At 45.1% G+C, this 27,856-nt stretch overlaps 1 protein-coding gene across 2 annotated transcripts in view; it reads left to right on the forward strand.

Moving 5' to 3' along the window:
• epha4b (eph receptor A4b) overlaps positions 1-24,281 on the forward strand; it is a 523,058-nt gene extending 498,777 nt beyond the window's left edge. The window contains exons 12-17 of one of the 2 annotated variants that reach the window (XM_072474682.1): positions 3,632-3,693; positions 10,220-10,429; positions 14,818-14,967; positions 16,536-16,729; positions 16,877-17,037; positions 18,893-24,281. In XM_072474682.1, the coding sequence (XP_072330783.1) occupies positions 3,632-3,693; positions 10,220-10,429; positions 14,818-14,967; positions 16,536-16,729; positions 16,877-17,037; positions 18,893-18,915 (800 nt within the window). In that variant the 3' untranslated portion in view covers positions 18,916-24,281. The remainder of the gene's footprint in view (positions 1-3,631; positions 3,694-10,219; positions 10,430-14,817; positions 14,968-16,535; positions 16,730-16,876; positions 17,038-18,892) is intronic. The other variant, XM_072474681.1, reaches the window with a different exon arrangement.
• Positions 24,282-27,856: the final 3,575 nt, after the last annotated feature.

A 27,856-nucleotide genomic window follows, 5' to 3' on the forward strand; every position in this document is an offset into this window, starting at 1 on the left:
CAGAGTCACCTGATGCCCTGGATTCAACGGCCGTGCCAGCGAGACATCACCCGGGTGCCGGTAAGTTCTGGTCCACATAAGCATGGGCCAGGCATAACGGCACCTCGGGGGGTCTTACAGGCCATTGGATGGTGCCCAGGTGTCAGGTTGGCATTGCCAGGGGTCAGATCTGGGAGGCTTTACCAATCGGAGGGAGGATGAGGTGGGGTCTCCTCAAGGTTGGGGGGGTGTGAGGGTGGGGGTCAGTAAAGTGGCAGGGGGAGGGGCAGGTGCCCCGAAAGTGAAATGAAGGATCGGGGCGAAATCGCGTTCAGCAATCGGCCGGAGAATCCCCATTTGCATCGAAATCGGAGGCAGTGCCGTTTTTGCGATGCTCCGCCCCCTCAAAAATGGCGAACTCAAAGAGTACGCCACATGCTGTAGGGACGGCCTCAGGAAGTGACCTGAGGCCCTCTGCCGATGCTCCGCCGCTGATGGGCCGAGTTCACGACGGCGCGGAACAGTTATGCAATTTTGTTTTGTCGACCTCGTATGGCGGCTGCAGACTGTGTCCAGCTGTGGGACTGTCCGGGAGCCGTGCCAGTTACTGGGGGTCATTATTTGGCAGGCCGGCGCCATGTCACACGGCACGGCTGCAAGCCCCCAACTGTCCCGGAATGAGTGCAGCTGTTGCTCCGCTTTTCTCAGCTCGCCAGCAGGAAATCGCACTTAAGTGAAGCCTCAGTGGGCTGAATCGTGCCCAAGATGTTAAACCAAGGCCCCACCTGGCCCCTCAGTTGGATGTAAAAGATACTTGAAGAGCAGGGAAGTTATTCCAGCCAAAGATTGTCACTAACCGATGTCACTAAAATAAATAACCATATAATTTATCTCACAAGTTCTTTGTTAAGTGTATACAATTTGCCTTTTCAACTTCCGAAGAAAAAAATCAACCAAAACTATAAACATTCTCTGTCAACGAGAAAGGCATGTTAATAGCATGCAAATAAATCTGGATAATTTCAACAGTTGTTGAACCCTAACCCAGCCCTCTTACCCAACACCAGCCCTTGATAAAAGCCAGGCTATCCACTTGACATGAGGCTCTCTCAACCATGCGTAAAATAGCAATGGGAGAAGAATGACGTGCTTAAGTGGCCTTTAATTGCCCACTTAAAAGCCTCAATAGGTCGAAGGATGGCCGGGCTGCCTGAAATTTTTCCCACCCACGTTAAAATGGGAGACAGGTAAAGGGTGAGCGGGAAACCCACATGCTGCATCTTACAAGCCTCCCGGCCTTCAAACATGTCAGCAACGGACCATAAAACCATGGACATGCAATAAAATTACAAATTGGAACATCAGTAGGAAATAATTGCTATGAATTTTTTTTTTCTTGTTATAAATTTAAAGTGCCAATTATTTTTTTCAAATTAAGGGGAAATTTAGCGTGGCCAATCCACTCACTTGCACACCTTTGGGTTGTGGGGGTGAGACCCAGGCAGAAATGGGAAAAATGTGCAAACTCCATACAGACAGTGACCCGGGGCCGGGATTAAACCAGGATCCACGGCGCCGTGAAGCAGCAGTGCTAACCACTGTGCAACCCCAGCTATGATTTTTTTCAAGCTAAGTTATCTTTTAAAAATTATGATATGATTATTTTTGCCATGATCAGGAATGGTAAATGGATAATAAACTAGTCAATCGGATATCACGCAAAACATGAAAAACTATGCATAGAGATTCCTGAGAGGTTTTTAAAAATATGCAATACTACTGTCCTCCCACTAGATGCCGCTGGCAGAATCATCCCATACATGAGAAAGCAAATTAGATATAATGGGTGGCAAGCTATCATTACTTGTCCAACAATTGTCCTTCATTGGCTTCTTGAATCAAAACTTGGATCTCCTGAACACTCAGGTGTGCTCCGAGGGGTTGGGTTTCCACAGGATTTCTTCCCATCAAACTGGCACAGATTCGGTGAAACCATTACACCATTTCTCCAGGGTTTCTATAGCTCTTCAAAGGTGTGATGAATAATGAGAAAAGCTTCTGTGGAAATTTAATCCCCTAGTTTCTGAATCTTCGATTGAATAGTGGAAGTGATGGATGGAATTGTGTGGACTTGATCGCAGGATTAACATTGGGGACACTTGCAGGTTGGGAACCCAGGTGGGAACTGGGCCATAGTATTAGCATTCCGCCTCAAGGCTGCCGACCAATCGAGGAGGGTAGGCAGGATGATGTATCCATTTTGTCAAAGATAAAGCAAAGTCGTCATAGCTCCAGATGACGTTAGGCTGCTTTCCCCTTTGATGGGGAGAGTTGCCTGGTGATGGTTTGACCTGAGGATCACCACACCTCAGGTAAGGGGCAAGGTTGAGAAGGTAAGGCCTTCAGCTGGTACGGTATTTGAACCTGTGCTGTTGAGCTCGATTTGTATCCCGAACCAAGTTGCTAGCAGATGTAGAAATACATAGCCTGCCTAGGAATTCTGGCATTGAGGATTACATTTCTCATTCTTTAAGTGCCTTACTTACTGAATCAAAAGATCTAATGGGGTTTCCTGCTCATCTTTAAACCCACCCTAGTGAAACCCAGAAGAGGTCGGGTTACCCCCCCACACACGCAAACGTATCTCCCCTTGCCTGGGGATGTTCACTTCCCCCAGTGTTTTGAATCTAAAAAGGTTAAGAGTTATTGAATATAAAACTCAAATAATACCAGAAATGCTTAATAGCCGATGCTGATACAGCAGACTACCCAGTGTCTCTTGCGTGTCAAGGGTATTTTGTATTTAAATACGTTGCACAATGAACCGTTTGATACCCAATAAGAATTCTTACAACACCAGGTTAAAGCCCAATCGGTTTATTTGGAATCACTAGCTTTTGGAGCGTCGCTCCTTCATCAGGAGACAAAAGTCTTGCATTCAAAGTATCATCTTGCATCATTGGCTTTGTCTGTATATGCTGTGTTTGTGTAACCTACCACTTCACTCACCTGATGAAGGAGAGACGCTCCAAAAGCTAGTCATTCCAAATAATTCTGTTGGGCTTTAACCTGGTGTTGTAAGACTTCTTATTGTGCCCACCCTAGTCCAACGCTGTATCACATCTTTGATACCCAAAACTTCCTTAGTTGTGGTTTTCGAGTCACATCTGCACAAATGCAAAGCGGATTGTTGATCCAGTTGGTTTTATGGCATCGCAGAGGGTCTCCACTGCTGGGTTTTTGAACAGCACCATAGTTCTTTCCAGGAATTGATTTTGGTGATGTCTTCTGAATTGTTTTGGACCATTGACATCACAGCAACTTGACAAATGTATTTTTTGTCTCAAACTTGAACTAGGTTGAGACGTGAGTTTTGAATGTGCGGGTATCAGATTAAAAAGTTGTCCTGGGCTTAGGATCCGCAATATAGCCCATTTTACCAGAGGCTTCAGGCAATTGTAAATACAGTGTCACTTGGAGCTTTATCTAGTGATAAATTTGTGTCCAACATCGTCAATTCTGAACCTAATCTGGCGAGTACTGGGCACATGGAATATGATGACTATAATGTCTCACTGACTGACAATAAAATGAGCCGAAACCATCATTTTGTACTCCTTTATAATCGCTGCTCTTTTTTTCCCTCCTTTAGGCAAACCTGTGATGATAATAACGGAATACATGGAAAATGGATCTCTCGACTCGTTTCTGAGGGTAGGGCCTGATTTATAATTTATAATGTGGCACTTGTTATTATTGAAATGATAATGATCCACCCAAAGGCAAGACAAGACTTTGCTTAGGCACTTAAAACAAATGAAGGTGAATTGTTATGAGCAGATTTATTCCTGGTTTAACTTTCTCATCAAGAAGGATGTTTAAATATGCATACACACTTTCCTTCTCGCCTAGCTGCTTTCCTGAATTCTGCGTGACATTGGCTTATGTCGCTATTGCATGATAACTGTTAACCGTTACCCCGCAAAGTTGCGGATGTTGAAATTGTCTAGAAGGCGACATAAAATGAATTCAGCCTTTCCCCCTTTTGTCCCAGAAAGGAATTGCTTTCATTAAATGATGATTGCTGACTCACAGATTCCCAGTGACAGGTTTGTGTGTTGCCTCAGAAATGGTTGTGCCCAGTTCAGTTTTGTTTCGGGTTGCTTTATATGCTGTCAGGAGAAGTTCTTCACAGTTTCACAACTGACAGCAGGGGGAAAGAAGCCTTGGATGTTACAGTCAGCCTCATTGCCCACTCCCCACCGCCACCCCAAAGAATTTAGGACACAGGTATCGCTGTACAGCTCTAGGATTACCAAGCTTTAAATACAAATGATCCCCATGCCTTTTCACTGTTCAAAATTCAAATGAATAAATATTTAGGACACGATTCAGTGATGCCGTCCACCCGGCGCAGATCCAGGCACACAGGGTGAATCGTGCGAGGGCCCAAATTGGGCTTTACGCCGGACACCGGTCCGATTGCGAGTCACCCAACTCGCCCTGCCTCTCATTGGGTGAAATACAGTTCTGCACATTTAAATGAGCCTAATGACTCACTTAAATACCTGGACACCAGATTCATCCACCACCCGGGACACAACAGCCATGCTAGCAAGACCTTGCCAGGGCACCATTTAGTACTGCTCCACACAAACATGGACCAGGCATAACGGCACCTTGGGGGGTCCAGCAGTCTTATAGAGACCCCGTGGGTTGTCGTGGACAAGGCAGGGTTGTAAGCTGGCACCTCCCTTGGCACCTGGGCACCTTGGTGCTGCCAAGGTGCAGAAGTAGCATGGCCAGGGTACCAGGATGACAGTGCCAGGGTGCCCTGGTGCCAAGTTTGCACTGCCACGTGTCGGGCCCGGGGATCTTGAGAATTGAAGGTGGATGAGGGGTTGGATCACAGGAGCGTCAATAGGGCTGTGGGGTGGGAAGAAAAAGGGGGAGGGTCTGAAAGGGCACGGGGGGGAAGATCAGGGTTGGCGATCAAAATGGATCCCCGATCTGCGAGCAGCGAGCGGTTCCTGCTGGCAAGCTCAGCCTGAAAGCGGACTTTGTGTAAAGTCTGCTGAATCGCGTCCTTAGGATGTGGGCAATACAGGTTGACCAGCATTTATTGTTCATCCCTGCTTGATAGTGCTGTGTAGAAATGAGTTACTTTGGCGAAACTGTCCGTTTGGGAGACTATGTTCTCCCACCAGAGCTGAATTGCAACTCATTTGCGCTTTCTCTGGGAGATTCACAATCCTTCATCATGCATGGAGAGGATTGCGAGGGATTCCCAAGGGATTCCTGCTATCGGGCCGCAATTGTGAGCAGGCTGTCCGATAGCTTGGTCCCACGCTGGCCACCCCCGCTCCCATATCGCAATTTGCACCAGGCGATGTTCCATTCCTCTCCCATCAGGGTTGTTCCATTCTTCCTCCTTCACGGTTGAGTAAGTCTGAAGTGCTCTAACTGCAAAGTTTATAAACATGAAGCTTTGATTAACAGTATCTGGACCAGTCAAACAGAATTACCTGCTATTAATTTCTAGCTGACCACTTCAAAATCACTCAACTGTGAAGGAAGGTAATTGGAAAGCACTTAATTCTGTTCAAAGTGGTCCAGGAACTGTCAATCATATTCGATGTTTATAAACATTCAAAGTTAGGGTTAGGGTTAGCACTTCAAAGTTACTCAACTGTGAAGGGAGATGAATGGAACAATTCATCTGACAGTTGGGGTGTGTGGAAGCTGTCAATCACAGTCTAGTAAAATCAGTGTCAAAGAGAAATTAATGGATGGTTTGCAGATCAAAGATCTGAGGGGGTTTAAACCCAGCTGACTGGTTTTCTCTTTCCAAGAATTGACATGTGGTGCTTCCTATGTCTGAGGCAACAGGTGTATTGCCCAGGTGAATGTTACAACAGTAATTATTTTCATTGACTCTGTCTGGACTGCTGTCCAGCTTCCACACACCCCGACTGTCAGATGAATGGGGTGGGGGTGGGGGGGGGGGGGTGCTTCCTGACAGAGGTCTCTTTTCTGGGGAGCTTCCTACTAGGGGCTCTCTTCTGGGCTGCCCGACAGGGGTCTCTTTTCTGGAGGGTTTCCTGACAGGGGTCTCTATTCTGGGTGATCGGTGGGGGGGTTCTCCATATTCTGAGGGTTTGTGGGTGTCCCCATATTTTGGGGGTCTGTGTGGGTGTCCCCATATTCTGGTGAGTCTGTGGGGTGTCGCCATATTTAGGAGGTCTCAATGGGAGGGGGTCTCTTTATTTAAGGGGTTTCTGTGGGGTCTTCTTATTTAGATTGTCTCTCATGTGGGAGTCTGGTGCGGTTGGTGTCGACAGGTCTTGCATTGTTGGGAGGGAGGGGGGAGCCCTCAGATGGACTTTGGGGGCCAGTCCCTTAGAGAGCTATTCCCTTGGCCCACAGCGAGGTCCACCATGCAAGGTACACGTTTGTCAGGAGCAGTAGTGATTCTCGCTCACAGAGGACCGGAAAATCATGCGGGCCTGGGGAATACTGTAGACGTCCTGCGAGGCGCAAAGCTTGATCCTGATGCCAGTGGGGGTGGCTGAACATCGGAAACGGGGGAAATCCCCTTTTCTTCACTACCGCTGCGTGCTCTGCCTCATCGGTAACTCCGCTACCAGTGGCGCGATACGGAGAATTTAGCTCTTTGTAGCGGTTTGAAACAATTAAGTGGCTCGTTCGGCCACTCAAAGGATAGTTAAAATTCAACCGCATTGCTGTGGGTCTGGAGTCACATATAGACCAGACCAGGATGGCAGATTTCCTTCCCTAATGGGGAATTAGTGAAGCAGGTGGGTTATTCTAGATCTTTATTCCAGATTTAATTAATTGAATTTAAATGCCACCAGCTGCCATGGTAGGATTTGAACCCATGTCCCCACAGCATTAGTTTAGGCCTCTGGATTACTAGTCCAGTGACATTACCATTGCATCACAGCCTCCCCAATTAAATAGTCATTTAAAATCAAAATAAACTACACTTAGCTCCAAAGACCAACTGCATTCTGAAGACATATACAAGAGAGCATAAGCTGAAGAAGACAGGAAAGGAATTTTAACCACTCAAATCCAAGAGTGAGGCTTACTAGTTTTTATGTGACTCACAAAATTAATTTCAAATCAAACAATAACGTCTGTTGCTAGTGTACTTCGAGAGAACCTACATTATTTGAACTGATGACATTTGGCACCCCAAACAGATGTTGAATTCAGCACTATTACTTCACTGCTTCCTTCAGGTACTACATGAAGTCTGAGGCTTGTCTAACTTAGGAGTGAAAAGAGTTCCAAAATTCTAGAATTCCGGTGACACATTATCTACATTGGAGAAGGTTAGGGATTGGGTTTGCCGGGTCATCCGAGTCCTTTGTCCATTTGATTCTCCTTGGGTGGGAAATCCTGCCCCTTGTCTCATTTGGGGAAAGTGCGGATGGGGAAATTTAGTTTTTCGGGTATACTCAGGTTTATTTGGCTCACTTGAAAGGTAGGCTGCTGCTTTAGATGAAGGAGATGCAGGCATCCCTGTGAGAAGATAGACTTGCCCTCTATGTTGGAAGATGATGCAGAAAACGTGGTTGGCAATTTAAGATGCAAAGACAGAACTGCAATTCAAATAATGGAATTTGAGTCCTGAATTAATCTTAAATACTCACGATAATGTGCTTTAGAAATTTAATCAGTATAATTCAAGACAATTTCATATGCAAGACTTTGCATTATTAGCTGAGTAATAATTATTGATTTTGTAATTTATTCATGAATGAAAATTGATCAATGGCTCCTCCGTCATTCAGTATCATCACATGAAATCAGCCTATGTATTTTCATTCAGCCAAGCCCATATTTCTATCACATTTGTACTACCATCTGTTCCTTGTGCTTGACCTCTTTCATTTACTTGGTAATTTACAATGGAAAGATAAATAATGAGATGGCTAGGAGACTGGTTTCTGGCACTCGAGTGACGACTTGATTCCGTCGGGAGTGGGGAGAAGGACAGGAGCCCGCAAGGTCTGCCAGTCACTGAGATTTCCGTAGCTCAGTTGGGTCAGTTCCCTTGGGATTTACTTGGTTCAGTTAAGTGATGGTGGGTGGGAGTTTCCAATGGTGTCAGCTGTGAAGAATCACACTCAATGATTTTTGTATATTCAATAATGTTGTGTACTTATGAGATGTTCAGGATGATATGTGTTGGATAAACTGTGTGTGTTGTGCACAGTGTATAATTAGGGAAGGACAACAAATACTGGCCCTACCAGCGAGGCTCTTGTCCTCTGAACAAATTAAGGAATATGTCTGCCAAAGGCAGTTTTATCTGTCTGTAAAGCTAACTATATCCTGGCTTCTTGATTACCTGTGGAGCTTGTCCAGCTTAGAAATACTAGCTGCCAGGTGCAGCTAGCCTACAGCTTATCCACTCGAAGACATTAAAGAATTAAGACTAATTCTGAGAAGTCGACATATTGTACACCACTTTGTAGCTTATTGCATGTGAAGCAGTAACCTCTTATTTACATCATTCCTAGCAATGCAGATTTCTTATTTTGATCTTTCTTGGTGTATTCTGTAACTGAATACAGAATGATTTGAGCAGAAGAAAATCAATCAAATCAAGGCTAAGGTGAGCTGAACACAGCTTCATAATAATTACACTCTGAACAGTCATAGGTATCTGCCACTTATTTACAATATGACTACCATGTTGCCTTTATGTAGAGCCTTTACAGTAAAGAACATCTCATGGTGCTCCAGATAGCCATGTGAAAAATGGAGCTAGAGAAGGAGGGGTCAGGAGGGGGTTGACCCAATATTTGGTTAAAAGCACAGCCTCTGTGAGGAGAAACAGGATTTGAAAACAGGACTCCAGAAAGTAGTGTTCATGTGGCAAAGGACTTGGCTGGCAAGAGTGAAGTCCAGAGACAGAAGTCTCAAGTTGTCAGACGTTTAACTGAAACTGCCATGCATGGAATCTGTTTAAATTAAGCAAAGAAGGTAAAGCAACAGTTCATAATTTGAGCCAATTGCGAGCCTACAACAAATTCATCACATGCTCATGTGATGAATGTACAAAATTGTTATTATATTTTATATTTGTTGCAGTAATGTTATTAAAGACCCTGCTTTAAGATACATACAGGCAGTATGTCTGCTAAAGCTGTGATTATGGGTCATAAAAGTGAGGTAATCATTGATGTTAAGCATTTACTTGTTTACAGATAGATGGCTAATGGAACATTGTTTTGATTTTGAAGGATCCCTGGGGTGTAGATAATTTATGAGGGATGGTGTTTAGTCCTAGATAAACAAGTCATGGGACATTTTAGAACGAGGAGATCGAAAAATGCCTAATGATGCAATTAATGGGTGGAGCCAGGTCTGCCTGTAGTTTACTGTTTGCCATAGGATTTTAGTCTGACAAGAAAGGTCTTCAGCTGGCTCCTAAAAAGTTCTCTTTAAGGTCTTTGCACAGAGAAAAGCAAGTAAATCTGAATGATAACTTTATTTATAAGTGGTCTTTGAACCATATTGGTTTGCTTAATTGGAATATATATATGTAGTTGCAGGTGTAGGGAGTAAGGTAAAGACTTTCATTTTAGTTAAGAACTGTTTTAACTGTAAAGTTGTCACTTTGTTGCTAATGTATTTCTGTGTTTAGTTTAAAAGTTTGTTTTAACATAAACAATATCTATTGGTCAGTGTTATCTCTCTTGTGGCAAAGTGTCCTTTCCTCACAGTTTTACAAATATTAAATTGTTGGGTTCTCATCCGGGATACTAACACTCATTTCACCTGCTCAGTTTCATTTTCTTCTGAATATTTCCCCTCCTTGAACAGAAGCAACTAATATGCTCAAGGGTTCTGCAACAATCTTTTTCCCCAGACTCAGTATTGGACTGTTATGAAAGACTTTATACCCTGAGAGACTCGCTTTATGGCTTCGCAGCAATGTTCTATTCTGTTCAAAGTGAAACTCCCATTATAAATAGATGTGTTGTGTGATTCTATCAGGATATAATAGGAAGTCAGCTCCAAGCTGGGCGGTGAAGAACGCCTGCTGTTTTCAAGTCTGCAGACATTTATTGTTCATACCACGTTTGTATTTGACTCCTTGTGGTTTGATTCTGCTTCTGATTTGATTTTATCCCTTTCACAGAGGGTAGGTACCTAATGAGCCAATCAAATTGATTTAATAATGTTTTATGTTTATATTCAGAAACGTGATGGACAATTCACAGTCATTCAGCTAGTTGGAATGCTTAGAGGAATTGCCTCAGGAATGAAATACCTTTCAGACATGAACTACATACATCGGGACCTTGCAGCGAGGAACATTCTAGTGAACAGCAATTTTGTCTGCAAGGTCTCTGATTTTGGGTTGTCCAGAGTGCTGGAGGATGACCCAGAGGCGGCCTATACAACCAGGGTGAGTGAACATATCAAGCAGCATTCAATGGCACGTCAAAGTCAACACCTGAACTATATTAATGGTTTATTGTTCACCCTGCTTCAGTGGTAATACTCTTGCTTCTGAGTTAGAAAATGCTGGTCTCAAACTCAAGCCTCCCTTAAGCATCATAGAACAGAGAACATACAGTGCAGAAGGAGGCCATTTGGCCCATCGAGTCTGCACCGACCCACTTAAGCCCTCACTTCCACCCTATCCCCGTAGCCCAATAACCCCTCCTAACCTTTTTGATCACTAAGGGAAATTTACCATGGCCAATCCACCTAACCTGCACGTCTTTGGACTGTGGGAGGAAACTGGAGCACCCGGAGGAAACCCACGCAGACATGGGGAGAACGTGCAGACTCCGCACAGACAGTGACCCAGCGGGGAATCGAACCTGGGACCCTGGTGCTGTGAAGCCACAGTGCTATCCACTTGTGCTATCGTGCTGGCCCATGATCTAGGTCGACACTCACAGTGCAGTAGGGAAGGGGAACTGCACTAGTGGAGATGCTGTCTTCTGCGGGAGATGTTAAACTGAGCCTGTCTCAGGTGGACGTAAAGGAACTGATGTTATTTGAAGAGCAATACAGCTCTGCAAAGTGTTTTGGGTTGTTCTGAGGTCACAAAAGCTGCTACATAAATGCAAGTTTTCTCTTTCTTTCTTTTGACTGCAAAGTCTCTAAATTATTTTTAGTGCAGAGGATATAATTTCCAGATAGTCTCAAAAGTTCTCTCTGCAGCTTAGAACGCTCCAAGATAAAGACCCAAGAGATTTGTGGCCCAACTGGAATATGGAAGTAAGAAGCTTCAATTAATTACAAACTTTTTATAAATGTTTAATTTTTGCTAATTGTAATTATTCATTCAGTCCTGGAAACATGCTGTGGCCATAGGGCTGATTGTTCACTCCAGAGTCGGGAGCAGAGTTGGGATTCCGCAAATCCATCCGACTTGTGGGAAAGTGCCCCAGATCTTTGAAATTTTGTTCTCGGAGGTGGGGGTTAACAGGAGTCTACGCATGTCTCATGGCTATCCTCTACACTCCATGCCAAACTGTGCCCCTCTACCCACTTACATGTCCCCTCAAACCCTACACTGCCAACCTCCGCTGATCTACCCACCCAATGTCCCTTTGTAACCCCTCTGCCAGCTTAGTACCAAATCATGCCAACCCATGTCCTCCACCCACCACCCTTTGCCCTTACACGCTTCATGCAAACTCACCCAGTGCCCATCATGGGAAAATCTCAGGAGCTATTGTGAGATGAAATAAAGTTCTAAGTATCTATTACAGACTTCACTATTTAACAAAAAGCGCTCAAAAACCCATTCAGAGTTACCGATGAAGCGGAGAATCCAGCATTGTGAAGAAAACTTGATTGGCACCCGTATCCAATGCTCCGGCACTCCCACTGGTGTCAGTATCGAAGCTCGTGCCCCGTGCTCGATGGAGAATGCCACTGGGTGATTAAAACCTCTTTGTATCCACTTAATGGCCGGGCACCTTATTCTCTGGGCCCGCCTGATTTTCCGGTTCTCTGGCCTGGGAATCACGTGGGCAAGAGATACTATTGGCCCTGGCAAGGTTTGCTCTGACACAATGGACCTTCCATTGGGCAAAAGGGATAACTCTTTCAGGGAGTTGCCCCCAAAGCCCATCCGATGATCCCCCCCACCCCCAATGCAAGACCACTTGGAACTGTCAATAATACTGGTTGAATTCTTTGCTTCCCACTGCCGGCAGCGAGAATTGCGATCGGGCGGAGAATAGAGTGAAAAATTGTGATTTGTACCCGCCGCCGATTCTGATACCATGCACTAGTCCGCCGCTGGCAGTGTTAACGAAGTTGAGACCTCACCCCGACTCTAAGGCGGCACGGCAGCACAGTGCTTAGTACTGTTGCTTCACAGCGCCAGGGTCCCAGGCTCGATTCCCAACTTGGGTCACTGTCTGTGCGGAGTCTGCACATTCTCCCCGTGTCAGCGTGGGTTTCTGAATTATTACGAATTACAGGCTCATGCAAAACTGTCATTTGCATGGATTTAAATCTCATGAGTGAGTTGGACACTACATGCTTCACCCCTTTCAGGTGGAGACCTCGTGGGCATGAATTGGTGCAAGGATTTACAAGAGGGGACTGTGCATCGTGGCTGTTGAGGGGGAGCGAAAGGCTGAACAATACCTCAAAAATTCTCAAATATTGTCAGGTTTGCTCGGGGGTGCTGCCTGGGGGTGTAGCGGTGAATGACTTGGTGCCAAGTCTATGGATTCGGGGTGTCCCTCTCTGTATCGGGGTGACCTGGGTCAGATTGTCTTTGCTGCAGTATGTGGTTTAAACACACCGCTCTGGTTATAGGCTCTAGGCTGTTCACACTGCTGACTGCTCACTATGTCCTGTAAATGTTCAGAGAGTCTCTGTTGAGGGGCTGGTTTAGCTCAGTGAGCTAGACAGCTGATTTGCGATGCAGAACAAGGCCAGCAGCATGGGTTCAATTCCCGTACCAGCTTACCCAAACAGGTGCCAGAATGTGACGACCAGGGGCTTTTCACAGTAACTTCATACTTTTGACAATAAAAGATTATTATTATTGATGTGGGAGCCCGCCCAGGCCACCCCTCTGGAAATCCTCATACCCCAATGGCATCAGGTGATGGGCATGGCTATGTTCAATCACCGGCACACCACAGGTTGGCACACCTCACTGCACTCCTCAGAAGCACAGCCACACTGCAGAGGAAGAAAGGGATTAGCAGAGCTTACCCCAAACAAAAGACACCAGCACTTTGTCCTTTGGAGCCCACCCTGGCACACTGTCCCTCTCAGGGCAGAGGTCTCACCAGCGACCCACACCCCTCAGGGTCATGAGCTGTCTCCTGTTGAGGTTGGCAGCATTGATAGCTTCTGCCACCTCCTCCCAAACGCTGCTCAGGAGGGTGGGCTTGAATCTACGGCCCAGCCTGGGTAGAGGGTGTCCCGCCTCCCCTCATTGGCATTGAGCAGTGAGTGGGTCCATGTCAGTCTCCCGAAACCAGGTTTTCTCTGAGTCATCGCCGTGACTGCAATGAATGTGTGGTGAGGGACGCACTTAAAAGCAGATTCAATTTGTCAGGCTGTTTAGTGCTAATTCTGGGCCTAGCGGTTACACCTGCTGCTGGGCTGGGAATTGCTTCCAATTCAAGGCAGCAGAGTCAACCGATAAATGCATCCAATAAACGCCAATGGCAGGAGTTAAGAACAGAACGGATTCTTGGGGCGGGATTCTCCGACACCCCGCCGGGCCGGAGAATCGCCGGGGAGCGGCGTGTATTCCCGCCCCGGAGCCCCGACGCCGGCTGCCGGATTCTCTGCCGCCGGTTTTTCAGCGGGGGAGGGAATCACGTCGCGCCAGTAGGGGACCATTGGCCGTGCCCCCCCCCCCGGCGATTCTCCGCTCCGCGAAGGGCCGAATAGCCGCCCGTTTCCAGCCAGTCCCGCCGGCGTAAATCAAACAAGGTCCTTACCGGCGGGACCTGGCTCTGCGGGCGACCTGCGGAGTCCTCGGGGGTGCGCGGGTGGATCTGGCCCCGGGGGGACACCCACAGTGGCCTGGCCCGCGATCAGGACCCACCGATCTGCGGGCAGACCTGTGCCGTGGGGGCACCCTTTCTCTCCGTGCCGGCCGCTGTAATGGTCCGCCACGTCCGGCGCAGAGAAGAACCCCCCCTACACATGCGCTGGGATCACACCAGAACAGGCTGGCGCTCCCGCGCATGCACCAACTCGCGCCGGCCGGCAGAGGCCCTTCGGTGCCGGTTGGCGCGTCGCCAACCCTACCGGTGCCGGCATAGCCCCTGAAGGTGCGGAGGATTCTGCACCTTCTGGGCAGCCCGAGGCCGGAGTGGCTCATGCCACTCCTCAGCGCCGGTACGGCCCTCCCCGCCGGATAGCAGAAAATCCCGGCCTTGGTCAGCCATGCCTTGGGAAGAACAGTGGAGCCTCTATCATCACTATCCATAGCTCTAGACTATAACATGCATGTAAAAGTGCAGGTTTCTACAGCAACTCGGATCCCTGAATGAGCTGTAACACATCACCACCACACGGCTGTAGGTAGTGGGACCATGAACTTTCAAAAGTGCTTCCAGAAACCTTTGTAGGTCAAGGGTAGTAACAGATATAATACTAAAACGTGTAAATTGGGTTGAGGCAGATCAGCTATCATTTCATTGAATGGAGGAAGATAATTATTTGTAAAAATTAGAATTAGACATGAGCAAAGAAGACATTCTACAGAAGGCATAAATAAATATTTTACATTGATTATCTTTGTTTTGTAGAAATTTATTCACTATCTCAAACTCTGCTTGCATGTGTTTTCAGGGAGGAAAGATCCCTATCCGATGGACAGCCCCAGAGGCCATTGCCTACCGTAAGTTTACGTCAGCCAGTGATGTATGGAGTTACGGGATTGTTATGTGGGAAGTTATGTCATACGGAGAGAGGCCTTATTGGGAAATGTCCAATCAGGATGTAAGTAGCAAAAACACATGCTCTGGTGTAGAATTTTTACACATAATGCTGTAGAGTGTTCATTTAAACTTGGCGTATGCTGTATAACATTGCCGCAACTAAGAGCCGCTATTGTACTTGATGATTTGATATTTGTCAGCTTTCTGTCTTCCATCTTCCTGAAGGTACTGAAATATTGCAGAGAATCCGATCACTCTGGTCTCATAAACCTGTGTCCATTATTTATGTGACCAACTTTAACAGTCGCGAGTTGACAGGACATTGAACTGGATGGGGCGCTAAACTAACTCTAATCTTATCTGCACCCAATGCCCATGCATATGTGCCTATAGCAGTGTTCACTGGCAAGGACATTTCGAGTTGGCTTTGCTCTCCCTCATCAAGGGGCACAGAGAGCGACAGTAACCCCCTACTACTGCTCAGACTGAGTGTACTGAATACAGGTCATAGATTGTGGTCTCTCTGGAAAAATGTATTTGTTATCTATTGTACCATAGAGCACTGGCCAGGAAACTATCCCTTAGCTCATCTAAGAAGCCAGACAATGAAGACAAAAATCTCCAGTGAGAAAATTCCTTGTGAACCACTTGCCTAATTTGCAGTAAATTTGCTGCAATTTAATAGTTGTGAGTCAAGCAATGCATTGTGTAATAAGTGATCATTTTGAATGCGGATGACCATTATGTTAAATTAAGTTTCAAAGTTGTATTCAGTCAAAAGGAAGTTGCACCATTAATTACCAAGAACACTTATACTTTACAAGCCATAGACAGCTGAATAAAGGGACCAGCTCAGACAAATCCCCACAAAGGATGGTAAAGACCTGCACACTGGATCCCTTGAAAAGACAGCTAGATCCTGTAATAGGAAAGTTTGTCTTCTGGGAGGTTGAGATTCAATGGGCCAGCTGACCTCCTCCATCCATACTGTGTGCTTTCTTATTATTTTGTATGCCTAACAACTGATGAAACAATCCAACAACTGGTGACTGCTACCGCTTGCACGAGCTTGTGCTAACCTGAATTCATTCTCAAGAAAGTTTATTTCCAAAGCATTCACAAAACATTTTCACGGACTGAGTGATCTCGCTCCGTCAATCCAAGTTTGTAAAATAGCTTATGAGCCAATTACGAAACTCTGAAAATTGTGTTGGTTAATACTCAGCTAAAACAGTGGAAGAGATCAAGATTGTTTGTTGCTCTTTGAGCAGGCCTGTTTTAATTCACAACCTATTGCAATCATGATTCATTTGGGCTATATGCGGAACCCTGTATTACAATTGAATGTTCATCTGCAGACACTCATTGAGAGTTGACCGAGTTTTCCTGAATGCTGACTAGAATGTTAATACTTACATGAAAAAACTTAATGAATATGCAAAAGTCACACAATAGGTGATCCTGTTACGGTGTCTATTGATTCTGGTAATCTCTTTATTTTATAGCCTATGAACGTTTGCAACTTTAATTTTATGCAATTCCTTGGGCAATGCTGCAAGGACCAGAAACCAAAGATGACAAAATATTTAATAACTGAAAGCTGGGGTAAAACCTTTGTGTCCTCTGCAGGTGATTAAAGCAATAGATGAGGGATATCGCTTGCCAGCACCAATGGATTGTCCTGCTGTCCTTCATCAGCTGATGCTAGACTGCTGGCAGAAAGCACGAGGAGACAGACCCAAGTTCGGTCAGATAGTGAACATTCTCGACAAGCTGATACGAAACCCCAGTTGCCTCAAAACATTAGCCAGCGACGCGGCTTGGTAAGATATAATGGACATAATTTTGAAATGGAAAGCTTAGCCTCGAAAGCCAAACGCGAGGTCAAAAGAAATACGTATTGAGCAGTTAGGAAAGGGTTTTGGTTCCTATTCATAAAACAATATTTTTGTATCAATGTATGCACACAGGTCAGGCAATTCCTTGCAGGATCCATGTACTCCAGACTCGTCAACGATTACCACAGTCGATGAATGGCTTGATGGTATCAAAATGGGCCAGTATAAGGAGAACTTTGCATCAGCTGGTTATGCTACTCTGGATACTGTTGTGTATATAAACAGCAGGTACTGTAAGTGCTGATGATGAATGATTCTGATTTTCAAATATTCCGAAAATGGTGCCAAGAGAATAATTGCACTATTTTTAATTTTCACATTAGCTACCAAAATTAACCGTTGACTTTGCAACTAATTCCCAGTACATTATGATTCCCCAAATTTACACACTCCACTTCAGTTATTCAGACTTAACGTTGTTACAAATGCAGTTCAGTGCGATTCCTTGGTCAAATCCACAATAGGAAAGAAATGGAAATGGGATCCACAAAGGCAACAGGAAAAAGGACGAGGGAATCTAAAACTGCGAAGTGAGGAGTTTTTGACCAGTTTTAACCTGGCAAAGATTAACTGCAAAAATATAACGTGGTTTTAAACCTAAATTGGGCCTGAGGGGCAAGCCTTCTGATTTTGCTTTCTTCTGGGGAAATCTGTCAGCATGAGGGGCTGTTACTCTCCCCTCCCCCCCCATCTGATTTCTGTTTGCTCATATGGAGAAGGAGTTTTGAGATTAGTTGGTTAACCAGCTGGCAGAGGGAGCAACCAAGTCTCAAAATGGACATCTGGTAAACCGTAGCATAATTCAAACCTCAATCACTGTCAGGCTCGATATTCTGCCTTGGCAATTAGCAAACATGCTTGCCAGAGTATGTTTTTCATTGCTTCTTCTGAGAAACGTACTGTATATTTGAACTTTTTAATTGCATCCATAACTGCTCATTTGTCATGGAAATTCTATGGATGGGTGCCTATTATTCAAATTAAATGGCTTCCCTTTGAAGAGATTTCTCTTGTTGGGTTCCAATTTGACTGTAGATTTCATTTAAGGTAAATATAAGCTTTCTGTGCTATTTTTAGTGTTCATGATGAAGAGGTTTAAACTGTGCAGCAGAAATTGCACACAAAAGCTCTTCTCCCTAGTGGTGCCACACAGGGCCACCTGCAATCTCCATCGGGCACCTTACAATCTCCCACTGCACTCTCAACAGGAGATTGGAGAACAATCATTCCCACCCCAAACCAGATATTCTATCCCATCGTCTTCAATCCGTTCCCCTTGGGATAGTGACCAAGGCCAGAATTCTCCGGCCACCCCGCCACCCATGGGTTTCCCGGCAGCGTGGGTGTCTTCAATATGAAATCCCATCGACAAGCCGTGAGAAGCGAGAACCCTGTCGCCAACGAAAGGCATGTCCCCGACAAACACACAGCTGGGGAATCAACGAATCCAGCCCCAAGATTAGCCAGTCCCAAATATATATTGCATATTAAAAGAACATATAGTGAAAGTCATGGCTGCATATTTTCCTTTTGACCGCTACAAACTTTTAAATGTTGACAGTTACATTCTAATTCTCCCTCACCCATCCCATACCTCATCACTGACCTCCACTGGCTCCCCATCCTATGAGGCATTCAGTTCAAAGACTTTGGTTACCAATCCGTCGACACGTTTGCCTCACCCTGCCTCGCCCACTTGCACTTTGGCAGACTTTGCCTGGATCCTATGTGTTAGGTTACCCTGCACCTTCAGAAGTCTCCTGAAAGCCAACTACATTGACCACAGTTTCAGTCACTTCCCTGAAGCTGCATGTTGTGGCTATTGGGATGAGCTACAATACAAAAATCAACATTTCAATATTATTAACATATTGAAGATGCATTCATTCTCAATATTGCACTGTCACCATTTGTTGTTCATCCGTGCTAAAATCTCGCGACAATATGCCTAAACGTTCAGAGTGAAATTTGAGATTTGGTGACTCTCTATCCGAAATAAGCGCATTCATAGAATAAACATGCAAAGAAATGATCTGTCTGATGTCTTGAAATGTCACTCTAATTGACCTTTTTCCTGTCAATTTCCAGTGACCTCTGCAGAATTGGAGTGACATTAGTCGGGCACCAGAAAAGGATCCTCTGGAGCATTCAGAACCTACACACCATGGCCAGCCAGATGCATGGGACACACATTCAAGTGTAACAATTGCAACGAAGCTGTGAGTTGGACTCTTAGGGAGAAACAAATCTACCGGGTGCTCAGCTTCCTTCCTCTTCTTAACGGCTCCTTTCTCACTGGTGAAGAGAAAACAGCCTTTCTTCAGAACACACACACACGGCATTCATCCAGTATGCAGCTGTCATTGCACGCAACAAAATATTAATTATTGGCCCATTTCATTCAAACTAACCTTTGTGAATGGAAAAGATAAGTGAAATGTGCTTCACAATCCCTGGCGGTATCGTGAATCATGGAGGGAAAATTGTTTCCAAATCAGAGATTTTTTTGGCACCCGAGATGATTCTTTACAGTCTCCACCAATAGAGGTTCCACCTCCTCTTTGTAGTTCTCTTTATTTTTCATCTACCCATTTGGGGAGGCTGCTGAAAGATCATAACCAGTTTGTAGGCAGCCTACATGCGCAACAGATAAAATACATACATTGCCCAATGATGCCAGAACCTCCTGCTGCCCTCTGCTAAGAGGGAGATACATTCAGAACATGAGAAATATGCTGGAAATCTATCTTAGAAATCAACTTCAATGGATAATCCCCCAAATACCCATGACCGACCCTCTCCCTAATTGAAAATATGGTCGAATCATCTTCCATATCTTAAGTAGATTAAAATTTGAATAATTTTAGAATTAAGAAACTGTGAAAACATAGGACACCAAGGAAGAAGAATGGGAAGGAAGATAGACATTAGAACATACAGTGCAGAAGGAAGCCATTCGGCCCATCGAGTCTGTAACGACCCACTTAAACCCTCACTTCCACCCGATCTCCGTAACCCAATAACTCCTCCTAACCTTTTTTGGACACAAAGGGCAATTTAGCATGGCCAATCCACCTAACCCGCACATCTTTGGACTGTGGGAGGAAACCAGAGCACCCGGAGGAAACTCATGCAGACACGGGGAGAACGTGCAGACCACACAGACAGTGATCCAGCAGAGAATCAAACCTGGGACCCTGGCGCTGTGAAACCACAGTGCTAATCACTTGACGCTCGTCTGCTCCCCTACCTGGGAATTATTGGTTGGGCAACACCAGGCATGGATCTTAACATTTTATTGTGGATTATAGGATTTTCCCAATCCCCATTAATCAAACGGCATATTAATTGACTGAACCAAGTCTAAGCACTGATCATGAAGAAGGGAATTTTAAAAAGCCCAACCTTCACTGAAATGAAGATTGAAAGAATTTAAATCTAGATCCGAAACCAAATCCCCAAAATGTGGTTTAGATTCCAGATTCACCAGGTTGTGCTCAGCGTCAATAATGTGAAATGAATAAACTGGAAAAGGAATTGCTAATAAGAGGGAACTGTTAAAAGAAATATGGAAACAAGAGCCAGGGTCATAATATGCATCAGTGTTGAAGAAGGAGAAGTAAGGGAAGATAATTCTGTTTGTATTTGTGTCTGGTTTTATGCTTATAATGAATTGTAACTTTAGAATCAGTGTGACAGAGAAATATTTGACTGGAACATTAAACACAAGACTAATCATTTATCCTTGACACTTAAAACTCCCATCTATGAAATTACCTTACTTTCCCAGCATGTATGGCACAATACTCTGCTTTATCATATGTAATGTGTTGCAGAGTACAGTTAACATTTTATATATATTGCACACTTCAACAATGATGCAGGGCCATAAGTTTATTTTGATATTCTGTTCCCCTTTTACTTTGTGTTGAATGAGTGCAAGGGAGCAAAGGAAGTGGGCAGATTGTTTGGTACTTTGCAAGATTCAGGCTTGTGTTCGCATTAATAGCGATTTGGACACCTTACCAAATCTAAGGAGACGTCTGCGAGAATGGATACTGAAAATAGGAAACTGCAAAGATTGAATTCGCTCAGCCTGGCATTCATTTCAGGCATGATTTCCTTTGGATTATGAAGTTACAGCCCTTATTTATTTTTAAACACCTTTACATCTCATTGTGCTACATGCGCCAGAGCATCAAATAAACCTTTTACCCAGGTCCCGACACTGTTGATCAATTTTGCCATCATAAAGTCTGAGAGCATGGATTGAAATAGCTTCCCATATGCTTTCCATTTTTCTCTCTCTCTTCCCCAATGGGGGAAGTGCCAAGCCTCTATTCCATGCCCACTACATTGGCACAAAGCCACCTACTCAAAGTATAATCAGCAGAGTCCACAGAAAGACAAAGACTTCAGCTAGGAACTGCAGAACACGGGGATTGCTGCTGTTGTGCAGAGGACCTTCTCAATCAGTTTGTGACTATTAAAAATATATCATGAGATCTGCCTCAAACTTGGAATAAACTCCTTTTCTGCTCTGTGCATTAAAGCACTGAATACATGCTGCAGTTTTCCTATAAATTGTGTCTAAACATAGATCTATCAACAAAAAGTGTCCAATTGATAGAACCTACATTAAATCATCCCTTACATTTATCATCGAGAAAAAGTAAACAATGAGCACATTTATGGAACATTATCAATATTAGGCTTTTTAAACGAAATAGGAAATCATACACAATAACGTTTAACATTTTCTTACCCTGTTTTCTCCCCTGTGACATTTTCTCAGTTTGTTATTTCTGTAGTTTGAAAGCTATTGCAAGGGTGGGGTGGGGGGGGGGGGGGGCGAGGCGTATTGACAGGGTGCAGACGTGTGTGGGACAGATGGTGGTGATAGCGGAGGGTGTGAAGATTCTTCCATGTACATTGCTTACTAAAGTTTTACACCTGTAGAGTGACAATAGGTATACAAGTTGGCTGCACCTAATGCACAGAGGACATCTTTCTATGTAAACATAATTGGGAAGCCCCCTGATGTAAATTATTCCCGTAGATCATTGCTTCCAAGAACACAAAATGAAATGGCAACAACAGGAAGCACACGTGTTTGTTGTGACCTCCTCTGATAGATTGCAAAAGGGGGCAGGCAAAAAAAAGAATCATAAACTATGTTCAGGCGAATTGAGTATGGCAGTGGTATAATAATGTTTATGCCAGAACCCGCTGCAGTTTTCCAGCAGTAAAGAAAAAGACATTGACCAGTGATTGCATTTTACTCCATATGCTAAAATGTTTTGAATGAAAGATTTGTAATGAACCACTTTCAATATTCTTACAAGAAAGTGACCACTCTTTGCATTTAAGCACCACTTAGGCTTGTAGCAATTTTGAAACAGCAACCCACGTAAAAGGAGCTATCCCTTGAATCGAATCAACGTGGCATTAAAACAATGATAACGTGCAAATGTGCATGCACAAAGTCACGTTAAAGGCATCGGATTGATATTAACAGTTACTGAGAGATACTGCAGGTGATGTTTAGCACACTCTGGTCAAGGAATAGAGCTCTGAAGCCCATTGGAATGCTTGGCAGTTGTTACATTTTTCACAATGGTTGTGTTAGTAAGATTTCATCAGATGACCTTGTGCTTCACATCTGTTACCCACGTGTGATTTTCAAGTGGTGCACATCCATATTATGTTATTGTTGTCGGAATATGAAGCTGAATATGCTCAAGATAAGTGACATGCCCGTTTTAAGGAGCCATGAACAACAATATTGTCATTAATTAAGGAACAAATGGCAGGCTATGAAACGAAGAGGACTTGGTGAAGACATGTACCAAATAATGTAAAGACGGAAGTGGATGGTACAATCCACATACAAATGGACTGATTTCACTGTGTGTGTTCACCTGGCTTCCAAAGGCTCAATAGCTTGGTTTAAGAAAATGTGGACAGATTACATGAAATATCCTTCGACATAACTTTACTTGTATCAGGCTTTAAAAGTTTAATTGTCAACTTACTTTCCAGACAGCTTAGGAGAAGCTGATGAGCTTCAAAAAGTGCAAGAGTGCTACCATTTTGTAACAGCACCATGGCGCCGGCAAAACAGAGCAAAGCAAATATTGTACCATATTGTATAAAATGTACAGCGTGACTGATATAAAAGTATAGAATGTTTATAGTTGTGAATTTTTAAATGACTAAACTGAACCGGTTCCATCAGTAAGAGCAGAATCGACCAAACAAAACTGCTGTGGTGCCAAAGGAAAAGTTTGCAAATTTGTGAAGAAATAACATTCATGTTAGGACAAGGTTAGCAACTGTCCTGTGTGTTATAAAGTTTTGTTCAATAATATACTTAGGGCTGTGCCAAACAAATGGCTGTAATGCAAGTATGTAACTGGTTAATCTGACAATGAAACAGCCACAGTAAGCATGGTACAGTACACAAGTGTAATTCTCATCCTCACTACAACAATGGCCACATTTCAAAAGTGCTTCCTTTGGCTATAAAGCGCTATTGGATGTTCAAATCCAAAACCCACTGTAGCAATGAAAGCCCTGACTTGCTTTCTTCACAGATCATGTTATAAATGAAGGGTTGTGCTAAAATTATGTGAACTCTCTTCCCCTTGAACCCTTTCCTTTCTTTAGTATTTAGTGTATAAATGCACCATGACATTCTCCAGGTTGTGTCTCTGGCCAGCAATGAGCTAGCTGATCGGAGCTAAGGGAGCAGTTAATAGGCGTGACACCCTGTACTATGAATGTGAGAAAAGAAAAAGAAAAACATCTAGGCTTCTCACTCCTGCTCATTGTCCAGAAACCCCTTGTGGAAAATGTAGATGTAAGGAGGCCTGGATTAGGCTCATCTACAATGCCTTGCATGGTCATAGATTTTACTGTTGTTCATTCACTACTTGCTGACAAAGGCCGGCATTTATGTGAGGAAGTAGAGTGTGCAGAGTACCCATGGATCTGTACTCTGACAGGAGTCAGCACCCCCAAGGTATGAGGTGATCCGCTAATGCTAGCACCACTTTAAAATATCTTTCTTGCAATCCAACAACTCCACAGTAAGACCTTTATCGTCGGTGCTGTATCCCAAAATGCCTCATTGCTCAGATTCAGACCATTTTGACAGCTGTTTCAGTGTGTTTCATTAATTATTACCAGAGTACCTTTTGCATTATAAGACTAGTCAGTTGGTACAGCCCTAAACATGCTGATGAGCCTGGTCTCAGTCTGAGTGTGTGAGATATGAGACCATGGTCTTTTTGCCATGTATGTATTAATTTATGCTTCTTAATTTGTGAGCTTTGTTCTCTGTTTACTGTATCTAGTGGCCAATGTTCGTCCATTTTGCTCTAAGGAGCTGGCTGGTGGCACATCAGCTTGGTTTTAATTTTTATGTCGCTGTAATAAATATGCAAATATTTTTGATTTTTTTTTCCACCTATAAGACTTCAGTCTCCAAGTTATTGCACCTTGTGTTGACCAATGGGAGGAAAAGCTTCACTTTCCACCACAAATTGGAAGCTTTTATATTGAATTTCCTAAGCAAGATGAAAGCTGATGATGACACAAACTGATACTCGCGTAATATTTCACCTCAGAAAGGGCCAGAAAACTGAGAAATAAAAATGTCAACCAGAAGGGAGGACTCAATTCAGATTTAAGGCACTATGGAACTGCTGAATATTCAGGCTTTGCCTGGAATTTAATCTGCATTCAGCCTGATGTTGGGTGCACAAATGGAAATACTTTTCCATCCTCCAGCAAACTTGTCACACACAATCACGAGGGAGAAAAGCATCATCGAAACATTTTTTTAAAACGATGTTGCCTTCAAACATTTCCTCTTCCCCTCAGTTGCATCTATCCCTCAAAGTTGCAACTTAAGGTACACACATTCAGGAGTGACGGTTTCAGTCTGCCAATGGATCGTCTGTGCAGACTGCCCCTCAGGGGGTGACGAAAAGCTGCAGTTTCTCACTCCCTGCAATTAAGTTAGAGTTCAGTTCAACTCCTCACTGAAACAGCACCAGAGTGGACAAGTTTCCAAGCACCCCACCCCCCACAACTGTGAATGGTTCAAAAGCTCTGCAGCACCACCTTTCTCTTTGAGAACCTTTTAGGGTAGCCACTGTGCACTGGAATGACACAGAGCTCAACCAGGATGATTTACAAATGTGAAAATGTACTCTACTCCTCAGTGGGAATTCCAGGGCCGGGATTCTCCGACCCCGCGGCAGGGCTAGCCGATTCTCGGGCACCCGTGGGATCGCCGCCGCGCCGGTCGGGGGCCGTTGAAAGCACCCCCCCCCCCCGACGATTCGATGCGCCGAGTTCAGCTGAGTACCGCCGGCGGGGTTCACGTATGGTCCCACACGGCGGGACCCGGAAGTTCTGTCTGTGGGGGCCATCCTGGCGGGAGCGTGGGGAGATCCGATCGGGGGGGGGGCCTCCACGGTGGCCTGGCCCGCGATCGGGGACTACCGATCAGTGGGAGGGCTGGTTCCTTGGGGGCCTATGTTCCTCCGTGCCGGGCCCCTGTAGGGCTCCGCCATATTGCCCAGGAGCCGACACAGAGACGGGAACCCACGCGCATGCGCGATCTCGCGCTGGCCGTGGCACGCATGCGTGAACTCGTGCCGGCTGTAGCGCGCATGCGCAGACTCGCACCAGCCGGCTGGGGCAGCGGAGACCACTCCAGCATCGACCTCGCCCCCGAGGAAGGGGTGCATACCTGACAATCGAGGACCGTCGACGCTTGAGTGATTCACGCTGCTTATCACGCCGGCGTCAGAACCTGGCCGCGGGATTAGGGAATCCTGGCCCTGATATTTGATAGTACCAAGGGAAACATGTTATAAAGTAACATGAAACCTCTTAACAATTTCTTAGATACAAAGCGAGAGAGCAGGATCATACATTCTGGACTCATTTTACTTATTTTAAAACCATTCATGGGATGCAGGTATTACTGTGTGGGGCAGCATATATTGCCAATCGGTAAGTGCTCTTGAACTGGGACTGGTTTTGGGGGAGATGGGATCAGTACAACAGGCAGGACCAGGACTGATGTCTTGGGGGAGTATTTGCTAGAGTGGTTGGGGAGGGTTTAAACTAAATGGCAGGGGGATGGGAACCGAGGTAAGGAGTCAGAAGAGGAGGAAACAAGGACAAAAACAAAAGACAGAAAGGGGAAGAAGAAAAGTGACAGGCAGAGAAACCAAGGTTCATTCAAACAGCGCCAGAGTGAAACATATTGGGAATAAGACAAGTAATGTTAAAAAGACAAGCTTAAAGGCTTTGTGCCTTATTGCGCGGAGCATTCACAATAAAGCGGATTGACGAATCGCGCAAATAGACGTAAACAGGTATGATAAAATCGGGATTACGGAGACATGGTTACAGCGTGACCAGGGATGGGAACTGAATGTCCAGGGCTATTCAGTATTTAGGAAGGACTGACAAAACGGAAAATGCTGTGGAGTTGCAGTGTTGGTTAAAGAGGGAATTAACGCAGTAGTGAGGAAGGATATTAGCTCTGACTATGTGGAAACTGCATGGATAGAGCTGAGAAACACCAAGGGGCAATAAACATTAGTGGCCGTCATATATAGATCCCAGAACTGCAGTGGTGATGTTGGGAATGGTATTGAACAGGAAATTAGTGGCGCATGCAATAATGGAATATATGTAATTCTGGGTGATTATAATCTGCATATAGATTAGGCAAATCAAATTAGCCACAATACCGTAGAGGTCTCCCCAAAAAAACAAAGTCCCATTTGATAGCAGGTTGACCTCGACGCTGCAGGCTCCAATAAGCATCCCGCTATTCACACCCAAAATGGGACTCTGTTTTTTCATTAAATCACAGCCATAGATTTAGTTCTGGTGGGAGGTGAAGCAAAATATGAAATAGGACCCACCGCATCTTGAACCCATCGACTTGCAGTTTTAATGGATGTGGGGGAGCAACCTGTTAAGTAGAAGTGGATTGAAACTTTAGATATATGTTAACAAGGTTTCACGTCTTCCTTTTATTTGATGCTATTTTAAACACAGTTGCCTGGGCTTCCCCGGGCCTGAGGAAAACCTGCAGGTGAAAAGCGGTGAGAAGAGCTAAATCTGTAACACAGACCCACGCCCATACCATCACCAACCCCAGGATTGGAATCATCACATCTCCCACTCAACCGGAACCCATCCGGATCGCAAACATGCCCCCCTAGCAACCCCTCTACCACAACCAGCGCCCGGGACCCTGCCAGACGCGACCCCAGATACGTAAACAGCGCCCTGGTCCCCGCCAGCGTCCTAGACCCCGCCAGACGCAACCACCTACCTTCCACAAGAGCTGACATCAGCCATCGGATCCCAGGATCATCCAGCAGCAGCCGCCGACCAAGGAAGTGAGGGAAACGTGGCGGTCTGCAGGTTAGACTAAAGCAACGCGGTTTCAAGACCCCTCTCCCCAGCATACTCCTGGCAAACGTCCAAGCGATCGAAAACAAGCTGGATGAACTTAACGCCAGACTTACCTCTCAGAGGGAAGTAAGAGACTGCTGTGTGCTCTGTTTCACAGAGACATGGCTCACCCCTGCCTCACCGGACTGTGCCATACAACCTGAAGGCTTCTCAATTCACTGGGCGGACCGCACGGCATCATCAGGCAAAGCGAAGGGTGGAGGGGTGTGCCTCCTCATCAACTCCTCCTGGTGCTTGGATGTGGCGACTCTGGCGACCTACTGCTCCCCAGACCTGGAATACCTGACCATGAAGTGCCACCCATATTATCTTCCACATGAGTTCACTTCAGCCATTATCACAGCGGTCTACATCCCACCCCAGACAGTAGTGAGGAAGGCGCTGGATGAACTATACACAGTAATAAACAACTACAAAACAGAACACCCGGAGGCCTTGTTCATCGTGGCCGGAGACTTCAACAAGGCCACCCTCAAGAGTGTACTGCCAAAATTCCACCAGCACATCTCCTGTCCCACCAGGGGCGACAACACTCTT

Source organism: Scyliorhinus torazame, chromosome 14, assembly GCF_047496885.1.
Source record: "Scyliorhinus torazame isolate Kashiwa2021f chromosome 14, sScyTor2.1, whole genome shotgun sequence".
NCBI classification, from domain to species: Eukaryota; Metazoa; Chordata; class Chondrichthyes; order Carcharhiniformes; family Scyliorhinidae; genus Scyliorhinus; species Scyliorhinus torazame.